This window comes from Mchenga conophoros, linkage group LG13, assembly GCF_057382185.1.
Source record: "Mchenga conophoros isolate Kocher_MC1m ecotype Shallow Benthic linkage group LG13, M_conophoros_male_GT1.1, whole genome shotgun sequence".
Taxonomy (NCBI): Eukaryota; Metazoa; Chordata; class Actinopteri; order Cichliformes; family Cichlidae; genus Mchenga; species Mchenga conophoros.
In genome coordinates, this window is record NC_140538.1 from 15,841,999 (window position 1) to 15,854,595 (window position 12,597).

Here is a 12,597-nt window from a genome sequence, read left to right on the forward strand (position 1 = left end):
CAGGACAGAAGCCTTTGGCTCTAACGTGGACTATCTAGTTTTGATGATTACATATGCGGTTAGGAGTGTAATGGGAGAGGCTCAATTCAGGTAATGGCTGTGCTGGTTACAAGTAATATTAGGCAGCTTCTTTCTCTTTCTGGCCTTTTCTTAGCTGGCCTCATGCTCCATTGCTCCCTAATTGGGTCAGAGGAGACAGAGTAGCTAGTCTCTAGTGCTTTAGAAGGCCCCTCGGAGATCTGAAAGTTTCATGAGTCCCCATCACCATTGGGAATACAACCAGTGGTATTGTGATTAATAAATGGACCCATTTTGCAACCAAGGCACTTTTCCTCTTCTACCTTTTCTCTTCCCTTTTCTCCCTCTCTCACTCTCTCCATCAGGCTGAGTTTCTCTTGTCCATTAGTGGACAAATGGCAGGAGATGTGGCTTTTGTCCCGAAAGTGCGTGTTTGATACCTTTATGTTGAGTCACCACTTGACCAAAAAAAACAACAAAAAAAAAAAAACCTTGCAGGATCCAGTAACCCACATCCGAATATGAAGTTGAGTTGGGCAAAGCTATCAACAACATGAAAGTGGACAAAAATTCCACACCGTGCATTCTTTAGTCTGTTTGACCTCGAATGAGTTGGAACTTTTGATAGCAGAATGATGCCTGAGATTATTAGCTCTGTGTGTCTACATCTGGAAATGAATAATGAGTTGACTGGTAGTTACTGGATGTAACATGCAATGTTTGCAACTGAGGTGGGTGGAAACAGTTTTACCTAGTTCTGTGATGATGGGGATGTTGGATCCGGTGGTGACAGATGCCTGACGCACGAAGCCATGTACTGGACTGCTGTCTGGAGATGACCTGTCCATTCCAGGAGGCGTGAAACCTTTACACATTCGGAAACAAAGACATAGGCTGAATACATCAGCAGATAAAACAGCGTTATGGATCAAGTATTCAGGCTGGTCAGCAAACTTTATAGCTGATGTAAAGGGTTTAAATCTTAATATCTACTTAATACAAATAAAGTCATGTGAAAAAGAAAGTTTTCAGTTCAATGCCACCCTCACTGCTTCCACAGGCATTAAAGCCAGCCGGGTGCTGCTAATCAAATGTACCTGATTAACTGACCATCAGCAAGTGTGAGCACCTCTATAAAAACACAATTTTTGACAGTGTGCTGGTCTGGAACATTTGGGTGTGCGTTAACACAATGCCACAATATTCCCAATAGTGGACATCCCAGCATCACCCCAAGTTTAGACCAGGCAAAGCTAAAAAAAAAACTGCATAAAACCCAAGAGCTACAGGTTTGACCCTATAGGCATCAATTAGCATGTTAAAGGTTAATGTTCATGACAATGTAAGTAGAAACAGACAGAATAAGTATGGCTTGTTTGGAGGTGCTGCCAGCAGAAAACCTCTTTTTACTATATAACAGCATTTCAGTTTAAGAAAGTTAAATTTAAAAAAAACAAACAAAACCCAATGCTTCTGGAAACTGTCCTCTGGAAGGACAAGACCAAAGATGAGAGGTTTGGCCATAGTGTATAGCACAGAGGCAAATCTACAACAGAATGGCTGAGAATAAAATGAATCGAGGTGCAGCGATGGCCAGTTAAAGCCCAAACTGATAATAAGGAATCTATGGCAGGACCTTAAGAGACATGTGCATAAATGAATGCCTGCAAACTTCAGTGAACTGAAGCAACATTGTAAAGAAGCCTGGGTCAAACTTTTCCCACAAAGATGTAAGAGATGGATAAAGTCATGCAGAAAAAAATTACTTTAAGTTATTGGAGTTAAGATGGTTCAATAAGCTACTGAATTCACACGACTGGGCATTTAAAGAAAAAACTGTTGCTTCAGCTTCAATTTATACTAAAAAATAACTACATGATTTTGATAGGTTTCTATTATTACTATTTACATTTGAATAAATAAAATATAATAAAACAATAAAAAATTATTAAAGTTATAGCAATATGTTACTTTTAACTAATGTTTTCCTACTAATTTACTAATTATTTATTCTTTGAGCCCTAACTTACATTTTGTGGTGTTTTTTGAATTTAATTTAATTTTGTTTCACCTCAAACATATAATGCTATTACCAATGCGACTACTCTTTATGAGGCATAATAATTTAATAAACATAAAAAATCAGATTCCAACTTAAATGTCGTCACTGTGTATCGGCTTAATGTGGGTCTTACTCTTTATGACAAATAGCAAAACAAAAATGTGCAGTCTATATGTTTTATTGTAGAAGTATCACCGGCATGAGGGCATGACCTAAAACTCTGCATCAGTACAATTACAGATGCATTCTATCTTACCCAGCATGAAGTTTTTGATGTGCACTTTATGTGCGATTCAAATGTGTGGATTGAAGAACACACACGGACACAAAGAAGGCAGCTAAGTGAAGCAGGCGCCTGCCTAAAAACTGCAATAGTGATACTGTGCTTTTAGGGGTCAGCCAAGACATATTTAGCATTCACATCCCTCCATCAACTGGCAGACATAAATTTTATATGTTGTTCATTTTGTTACAATAAAATTGGTGAAGTGGATCCTGAAAACCTTTTATCGAAAATGGTGTGGCACAGAACCATGAAATACAAGTGCAAGTGACAGGAGTATGAATTCACATGACTTCACATTTTTGCATTTCCTCAAAGTGACAAGTAAACACCTTAAATCTGTAATGCTATATGCATAATGCATCAACTGTGTTTTGACATCCATCATTTAATGCTGACTACAGCAAAATGTCAGCTTATAGTGCCACCACCAAGGAAACATAATGCAGGGAATATATTCAGGTCACAAAGTTTTAAAAGGCTTGCAAATTCTCTCTGTGTGCGAGTGTGTGCGTGCCTTTCTGTCAAGAAACTCAATGAGCTGCTTACATTACAAAAGAGATCTTTCAGCCCTTTGCAACGGAAAAGGCACCAAATAGTTTAGTACACAGCGGGAAGCACACACTGAACTGAAGCATGGATAATCATAACTTTTGTTACACCAATTATTGAACTAGGAGATAGCAGCGGTTTGACACTTCAACCAGGGAGCACAGCTCAGATAGTGCAAGCATCATTTTGTCGATGTCCATAAAGGATGATGTTTACTCCACTGGAGAGTGACAGCGAGTTTTTTGGATTCTGCCTCTAAAACGCCGCGCTTATTGTATCATAGTGAACATGAAGACTGTGGGAAGACGTAGGAGAGCGCCTTCCACTCTGCGCAGCGCAACCCCAGAAAGTGGCGTTGGTGAGAACAGGGATACATGAGGCCTGCTGTAGAGCTGCTTTCAAAACCTGTTAGGTTACAAACAGCTCAAAAGTCGTTATGCAGTGTGAGCTGGCAAAATCCAAACAGAGAGCTGAGCCTCTACTGAGCACTGAAAAACAGAAGAGCTCAAATGTGTTTTTCATATGACCCATATGAAAAACACTGTTTATCTCTAAAGAAAGACACTGTTTATCTTTATAGACTAGTCTTGTGTCCTTGTGATTGAAATAACAGTATGCTTCTTGAATTGCCTAATTATACTTAAAACAGTCAATTTTCCTCTTTTATATGTTTTATATTAATGCTAACTTTTTTTTTTTTTAATGAAAAATGAAAATGATGCCCCAAAGCAAAGACGCTGGCTTTTGCTTTTGTTAGACTGTAACTTAGTTTATTCAGCTACAATCTACAATAGATGAGTGAGATCTGGGTTACATGCCCCCTTATCCCTGTAGCCCTGCGGGCACAGCTATGCTCTGTGGTTGACTACATGCTACAGCAGCCGGGGGAAGCTCTCCCCCAGGAAAGCGCATGTTTACTTATTCATTTGCACCTCTAAATTCCACAGACAGCGTCTGAATGAGAGCATCGCTAGGAGGAAGGAATCCTCACAGCAATACCCATGATACAATAGCAGCGCCTGGTTATATGAGTGTATTTTCTTATGTATGCATGATTGCATGTCACTGTGTTTTCTTAAATGGGCCGTTAAAGTAAGACCCGGTTATTGATAACGCCAGTCTCAAACCATTGGTTTGGGTTAGAAGACATAAACCTGCGAGCTTCTGGATGGACGTGGCTTTCTGCAAGTAGTGCTCCCCAGAGTGGACGCGCTCTCAGATTTACTCCTGCCGATTGTTGCTTGCTGGCACTATTATCGACAGCGTATCGCTCACACAGGCTGGAGAAGTAACTGCATCGACATTCTAATAAAAATGTGGATATGCCCTCCATTACGAAAAGAAAAAAAAAAAAAAAAGGCCTCTTGAACCTTCACTTTGATTTGTATTTACAACAGTCGCTGTGGTGGCACTAACTGCTTACCTCAAGGCATGTAGAACCTTTCAAGCTAATCATAAACTGAGGATCACCTGTTTGTGAATGTTTGTGGATAGGATGCCTTGGCATGAGTAACCGAGTGTGTTACGCACCCAAACGCGTGCGCACGCTATGAAGCACTGAGGTGTGTGCGTGCATGTGTTGCTGTTTTGTTGTGACTAATGAGGAGCAGCTGAATTGGCCTGCCTGGTGATTTGTACTAGCTGCTTAATGATGATGAGGCCTGATGGGATGCCTGGTTCGTCTGTTTGTCTGCAAACATCAACAATCTGTTCCAGACGATCTGCCAGACTCCAGATCAGGGGGAACAACATCAAATGACACAGTCATGTTGATTACATCATTAAAAAGTATTATCAAAGGTTTAGCAGCATCTAATTGCCAGGGACAAGACTGAAACCATCAGAAAATTGCGCGGAGTAAACACTCTTCAAAGGCTTGATGAAGGTATAAACACAATGTTTCTGTGTGTGCACATCTTCAGTTAGAGTTACAGTAATGTCAGTTTACAGACGAGACTCAAAGCAGACTTTCAGAGAATTTCAGTTATGAGCGCTTAGCAGACTCTGTGCTCGACAAACTACATCTACCCTTCCTATGTGGCCTTCTCACTGCCCTCCAGTCTTTTCCTCTTTTCCTTTTCCATTTTTTGACTACTCTCCTTTCCTCCCTCCCATAACCTGTCCCCTTTGGCCAGGAGTGTACATGGAGTCTAATGGGACACTTCTTACCTTGGGAATTAGCCTGTAAGACCCCAATGCTGTCATCAAACTGCATAGATTTGATGTTGAGTGTTGCCAAGATGCATTCCTTATCCTGCAGAGACGCATCTTCGATATTGTTCTGATTGGCTGACAGTATTACACACATGTCGCAGAGGTTGATGTTGACAGCCCTTAAATCTGCCCGACTTAATGGTGTACCCTTCAGGGCGAGGGGAACACAGAGAAAGAGCAAGACAGCGAGAGAGAGAAAGCAAAACACAGAGAACAGACAGACATGGGGGAGAGAAAAATAAATTTAAGAAGTGAGCAGAGTGGGGCTGTGGGAAATTAGTTAACAAGTATTCTTGTTTTGAGGCGATGACATTCCACTGATCTAACCGGGCGTTGGAGATTCAGAGACATGGACTAATCTAAAGGCTAGCCTGCGCTGAGGGCTGTGTTTGTGATTCTCCTCTGATCATCAGTCAAACCAGGCCTAACAAGCTCTAAGGCAGCAAGCCACGCCATCTGTGATGGGCACTGCAGCTGCAACGCTCATAAACTCCACTTTGGATATGCAGGATGTGTCACTGCTAGGGATGAGGGAGGCTCACTGAGCTCTCATGAAGTAATCATTCAACTGAGAAATGCGCGATCAAACTCAAAATGACAATCGCTTGAAAGATTTCAGCATGAGTGCAACTTAAAATGTCAGCGCCTTCTAGTTGGACAGATATTCAACATGCAGGTGAAGTAGTACACTCACAGGTAAGATGGAGACCTTGGGGAAGTTGTGTAAAGTTTCCCACTCTCTCCGAAGGTAATCCAGCGAGCCCACAAAAACTATAGGCTTTAGCTCGTGGTAATGGAAGTTGCTGGCTCTTAAAGGCATCACCAAGTTTCGCAGCCCCACTAAAGCGGACGTGACATCCCCAAATATACAGACCACTACATGGCCGCTTAGCACTGTCATGGAGGCTTCACTCCGGGTCTGTAGGGAAGAGAGGGACACGGGGAAGGGGGGGAGAGAAAAGCAGAGAATGAGGAAAAAAAGCGAAGGCAGAAAAGAGATGAGGAGGCACATAGAGACAAACACAGGTTTACAGAATAAAAATGAGTGCCGATAACAGAAAACTGGGTCAGGTGCATGAAGTTAAAACCCCCCCAACATATCTAGAGTTTAAATGTGCTTAAAGGCATCACATAAACTGTTATATATCCACATGTAATCATTTATTAACCATGTGTTTGGTTTTATTATTAGCTCTTCATTAGACAAATTAAACACGCACGAATGTAAGCTGTAAACTGTTACATTCATAAAAAAGTACAGCTGCAAATTGTATCATATTTTCAGCTGGCAGCAAATGATGTTTATCTGTGTATCTGAAACATTTTGGTGAAGCAGCCTTCATATTCCCTTGAGTTGAGTGAAAACAGCACCTGGGTCACTCGAGTCTTAGACAAAGCAAAGATATGTCGTATCTTTACTATGCACAGTAGGTGACTGCGCCTCCTACTTGATCCTACACAAACAATTTATGCACTAACATAAATGCTTTAAACCGTCTCGTTAAAGCATCTGAGCAAAGTCATGCACCGAGTGTTGAAATGCTGCTCACTCATTCCTTGGTGGATATACACATATACTGTATATATAAATATAAAAACAAACTCACCTTGAAACAACAGAGAGGCAGTGAGAGAAATTTCAATACACATTAGTATGTGATTGTGTTACTGCAGTACTGAGGGGAAACATTTGCTCCTGAGCATACTTACTAGTACCTTCTTTTTTTATATACACTATTTTTCCCCTCACTGGGTAGCAGTTACAGAACTTTTGCCCCACTTACCAGGATGACTTTTTCGATGTCTTTTGAAGGGCACCAGTGAAACATCCCTGTCGAGTCATACCTCTTCACGTTCATGTCCATATTCTCAATTTGTTCATTTCCAGGAATTAGAAGGGGATCGTGTCGACTGGAAAAGAGAAAATATTTACGTTAGGCTGTTTTGTGGCAGAAGCCAGGCAGGGTTTCTTGATATCTGTGCTGTCTGATCGTTAAAAGTCCATCTCATTCTCAGAGTATGAAACTTTCTACTGCACTGCATAACTAGAATATCTTTCCCTCCAATCTGTCTCATCCCCTATGTAGAGGCATCAGAAAAGTCAATGACCCTTGTGCTCACTGTGGTACAGAGGAGAACAGCAAGATGTGAGTACTACTGACTGAATGGCATGACAACACAAGGCCAATTACCAGCTTTTACCCTCTCTTCCAGTTCCTGACGCCATGTGGCGCAAACAGTAAAAGCTCCAACAGGCTCGCACTTTAAATATTTCAGGAATTTGCCCAATCACATTTTGCTTTCCCAGCTGATGGTCATTAATGTTTCAGCAGCATGTCACAACCAAACAGGCTAATCCACAGCAGTGGGCTGCTGAGTTTTATCTGCTGTAACACTGACCATGAAAGGGTTCCTGTCAGTGTTGTTACGCTGCCTCTCCTGTTCTTGAACTTATTCTACAAGACATGTTCTCACAGCCCCTCTGAACACGGTCCAGAAAATGTCATCAAAAACACAGAGTCAAGATAAACGGCGGAAGTGCTGTTTTCCCACAAAGGCCCCTTGTTTTGCAGCAATGTAAATGTAGTTTATTGAGAATTTAAGAAAAATTATGAAAATTCAATACTGCTGATACTCCTAAAAAAGGGGGGGGGAAACTGCAGAGATAGACATGTGAGTAATATGGGAGAAAATATCTCAAGAATTTGACATACATCTCTCTCAGTATCACTCTCTCTATCCTCTATCAACACTGTCATTCACTGACAAGGCTTTGATGTTGTTTCTTCCTTCAACCTGCATTTGGATTGCATGCCATCGCAGGCAAAAGTTAAAGTTAAAGAAAAAAAAAAAGCTGTCAATTAGCCACCCTCTCTCTCTCCACCTCTCTTTCCCCCCCTCTCCCCTCTATCAGTTAGAGCAGGTGATAATAACACTGACAGCATTTAGTGTTTTTACACTCAGCCTGAATCTTTCATCCAGAGCCGCGTGTTGCGCCAATCAACTCCACGGAGCCCCCCGTCACTTCAATCTGCTCAGCTCTGCTCGCCTCCACACAGGGGCTGACTGGCGCATGCAGACGGGCTGCCGCTCCACCTCTCACTGCCAAGACAGCTATCTTTCACAGAGCTGTCAGCGGTGTGACTGGCAGCCTGTCACAGGCTCCGCACACCTCCTTCCTCTTCCTTCTCCGCGCCTCGGGTTGAACCTACCACAAGGCTCAGGCAGAGCAGACATGACGTCTGTGCTACGGGGCCACGCCCAAGGGATATCAGCTGCAGATGATACTGTGACATCTTCTGCAAATGGATGCGTGTTGTCAGTCATGACCCATCGTGAAGGTTTGTGTGGGTGTGGGGTGGGATGGGATGGTGTTAGCGCCACGGCAGGAATGCGGTTCATTAGGAAATTTACAAGCTGGATTGGCTACTAATAAATTATTTAACACAGGGCTCCTAAATGTCACCCAAATAGCAAGCGAAGTGACAGATAAATGCAGATATTCTCTGCTGAGAATTTTCAGTCCTGAACAAGTAGATGCAGAATTACGTGAACTTTGCTTAATTTCTAGCATTGTACCAGAATGCAAACTAAATGTTGTGCTCGGTGAAATACAATATTTTATCAGATGCACTTTTATGGAGGACAAACAGTATTTCCCTTACAGCATGTCTCACTCCGGTGCCTCCCTCCCTCCCTCTCTGTCTCTTTCTTTCTCTCGTACCCTCTCCCTCAGTATATTTCAAACAGAGTTGAATTATTCCAGTGTATCACTCTGCAGTCACAAAGCTGGGGATGGGCGTGCTCCCCCAATCCCTCTCTGCCAGACTACGAAGGCAGCTTCTTGCTTTGAAAATTTTTCCCATCATGCAAACTGACAAAGGCATGCTTTTCAAAAGCCCACAGCCAATCTGTTGATCATTATTTATTTACAAAGGCCTTCAGGCTGCGAGTCCTGTAAAAACCATACTTGATACGTATGTTCGCTCTCTTGCTAGCTCTCCACTGTGTTTTCCCCCTTCTTGCTTGTTGAATAAAGTATCCCTAAGGCTACCTCAAACAATCACTTTTCATTCTGCATAAAATCCACCTCGCAAAGCACAACGGTTTATATAATATATATGGTCTTATATGTTGACAGGGGCAGCTGTGAAGGGGTGGAGGGAGGGACTGTGGACTGCGATGGGTAATTTGATGTTCTGCTAAAGGCTAATACTTGGAGGGAAAAAAAAGAAAAAGCTACACCTATAACAGAGGACCTGTCATCCCAGCACCCAAGAGCCAGCAGAATACAGAAGCAACCCTAAAGCAGAGAAAACTTTGACACCGCTTTGAAGCGTTTTCAAAACTGAGTAAATAACTCGCAAGGATTATTATCACTGCGAGATCAAAGCGCAGATGCATATATTACATGGCAAACGGGGACCGTCTTCTAAGCAGAAAAGGAAGAGAAGAAAAGGTTTTGTGCTTTAAGTTAGGCAAACTAAAGAACCTTTTAAAACAAGCAGTTATCTGGAAATGTGCCAGTGTCTCGTTGTTTTTGTAGCAGTTTGCTCCCTCTGAGCAAGGGCATCTGAGCTGATGCTCTGCTGCGAACTAGACTGAAGGGTATGACTCTGTGTTGGGCTAATGGTTTGGCAAGTGTGAAGGCTTATTAAGTGCTTGTTTTGTTGTGAGGGGGAGGCCGACAACTATACTGGACAAAAATCACATAGGCATGCCAGTGCAGTAGGAGGATTGCTGCCTGAGGGAAACTAGCAGGGCTAACGTACACGGCACTCAACCAGAATGGTACAGTAATAAGTGAAAACATTATGCAGTGTATGAAAGAGAACAAAACAGAACTACTTTGTATAATAGCTCATATTTATATTGACTTTATTTGGAAATGTTAACTATTCCACCTTAGAGTTTGCTTATTTTTTAAAGGGTTTAAATTCCATAAATAAGATTAAGATTATATATATTACGAGGTCTCTCTTTAGAGTTCCTTAATGTAAACCCTCGCTCTCATTAGGAGACGAGCAGTGTAGCTATGAGTGTTTCTGTCCTGTTAGATCTTCGCCACCGTGCCTTCATCCCGCCGTCCCAACCCGCACAGCTTGGCCTCCCTGCATTTTCCTCTCAGTCGTGCGTCTAACCCCGCCTTGCAGTCAGAGGAGCACAAAAACCTACCCTTTTTATCTTTCAAAATCAATTAACAGCAGTTTAATTCCAAAGGACAGGATAAAAGGAAGGTAATATTTGAATTCATATTTGATTGTGACGATACATCTCGCATATGGCCTTAAGTACCAGATACACTACTCACAGGGGTTCCCACAATAGACGAGTAGCCCGAGGGCAAAGTAACCATGCAGGTCTCTCTGATTGGTTGGTGGTGTCATTAGTGCCAGCATTGTTTAAGGAGTACATGTGGACCAGAACGGAGGAGGTGACAGCTGGGTCTTTAAAGCCAGAGGAGTTTTCAAACGGCTCCTCACAGCCGCTTTTCATGACAGAAATATTATTTCAGCTCTGTCATTAACAGCTGACAGCATGCCATCCTAAACAGCCAGCACCTAACAGGGCATTTCTCTTCTCTTTTTCACTCACAGAGTTTCTTACCTCCCTCTTCTGCCACCCCTAATTTGCCCCCTCCCATCCATCCAAACTCCCACCATCTCACCATCAGCAGCATACGCCTCTGAAGTATCTCTCAGACACATACCCCCCCCCCCCCTCCCCATGCTCCCTCCCATCTTCCTTATATCTGTCTTCCTCTCACTCCCAGTTTGAAGGCTGGAAGAAGAATAAAATCAGCATCTCTTACCTCATCATTTTGGGCGAGCAGTTGGGTGAGTTTCGCATCCCTCCGTTGCGCTGCTTTTTTTTGGGCGAGAGCGTTGACGGATGCTCGTCTTCGACTGAAAACACATGCGCACAATGTCAGAGCAGAGACAGACGGTTCAGAAAGAGAGCTGGACCTGACATGAAAATAGGCAACAATCAATCAATCATTCAATGCAAACCACAAAAAAAGAAACTGAACGCAAGAAAAGGAAAATTAATAATTCAATGTGTCAAAATGGAAGGGAAATAAAAATAGAGAGAGAAAATATTAGTAATGGACAAATGATTAAATCTGAAAAAAGCCGGAGGAAACCACGGAGAGAAAACAATTCCTGACCTAAAAGGAAGGTTTATTTAAAAAAATAAGAATTTTTTTTTTAAATGTCCCCCATGTTGTGGCTATACTAAGGTGCAATATTGCACATCCTCCACTGACACTTCACTGCGTCTGTTCACCCACCGAACTCTGCAGGCGGTTGGACCTCTAGCAGTTTACATCCAAGTGACCATGCTTACCTAAAGCATTAATTGCAATGTGATGCTACAGACTGTTATTGTCACTGGGGCATGGGCAAAAGCAATGACAATGATATAAATACAGGTTATGGAGATGAATTTTGAGTGCGTAGTTGACTTCCTAATGAAACTACTTGAACCCCAACACTTGTGAAAACTTGTGTCGGATTAAATATACAGCGTCTTTGTTTCATGTTTTGCTGAACAATGCTGTGTTATTTTATAGTCCTCTTTTGTTTGTTTTTTTAAAGATTATTTGATCACATTTGAACTCTGTTTTCTGTCAGCCATGCTTCGCTAGGTTGAAAAAAAAAAATCATCTAAAAACAAAAACACTGTTTCTGAAACTTTACTTGAGTCCCAGCCAGACAGAGAGAATGAGAAAGAGCAGCCGGAGTGAGTCCAGGCCCAGCTGTCTGAAGATTTCAGTCAAGCTAACAGTAGTCTGATCTTCTTCACTGTCTGTGAGTTTCAAGAGCTTTCAGACAGGCACCCAGATACTCTTATCCAATCTACGCTCTCCCAGCGCAAATGTCAAGTGCACCGTCACTTCAAACCCGCATTAGTCCTTTGGTTAGAAATCAATAACACAGCATGATATTAGTGCAAATCAATGTGCGCGCTGCAAGCCGCGGTTATTCCAAGCATGTTGAATTTCATTATTCTCTGAGCACCCATTCTATGCTGTCACCTAATTCTGCTAATAAAAGATAAGAAATATGGCTTTGCCTTCTAATAAAATGTCATTCTCTGACATTTCCTTTATGCAATTGGGCAATCAGAATAGCTAATATCACAAGCATTTTACACTTTACAAATAATTCTCTCTCTGATGTACTTTGAAAATACCACACAGCAGAAAGTATGCTTTCCTTGCTATACCATTTGACAAACTCCTCTTGGTTTAAACTTAATTTTTTAACATTAAAACAATTGAACTTTTTGCTTTCACGGACACCACGCTGCATTTCCCCACTACATAATGATATTAGTGCAAAATCCCTGAGCTCACAACACCTAGAGCCACTTCTGAAATAGCACGTTGTCTACAGTAAATTCACCTGTTTTATCCCGGCGCTTAAAAGTTATCTCATATAGACAGTAGCAGCCACTGCACTAG

At 42.0% G+C, this 12,597-nt stretch overlaps 1 protein-coding gene across 13 annotated transcripts in view; it reads right to left on the reverse strand.

Moving 5' to 3' along the window:
* Window positions 1-12,597, reverse strand: part of kcnma1a (potassium large conductance calcium-activated channel, subfamily M, alpha member 1a) — a 151,503-nt gene that overhangs the window by 15,779 nt on the left and 123,127 nt on the right. For all 13 annotated transcript variants that reach the window (XM_085296696.1, XM_085296691.1, XM_085296695.1 and 10 more), the window contains 5 exons: window positions 10,942-11,035; window positions 6,914-7,040; window positions 5,824-6,048; window positions 5,085-5,277; window positions 770-883 (listed from right to left, as the gene is read on the reverse strand). In XM_085296696.1, the coding sequence (XP_085152822.1) occupies window positions 770-883; window positions 5,085-5,277; window positions 5,824-6,048; window positions 6,914-7,040; window positions 10,942-11,035 (753 nt within the window). The remainder of the gene's footprint in view (window positions 1-769; window positions 884-5,084; window positions 5,278-5,823; window positions 6,049-6,913; window positions 7,041-10,941; window positions 11,036-12,597) is intronic.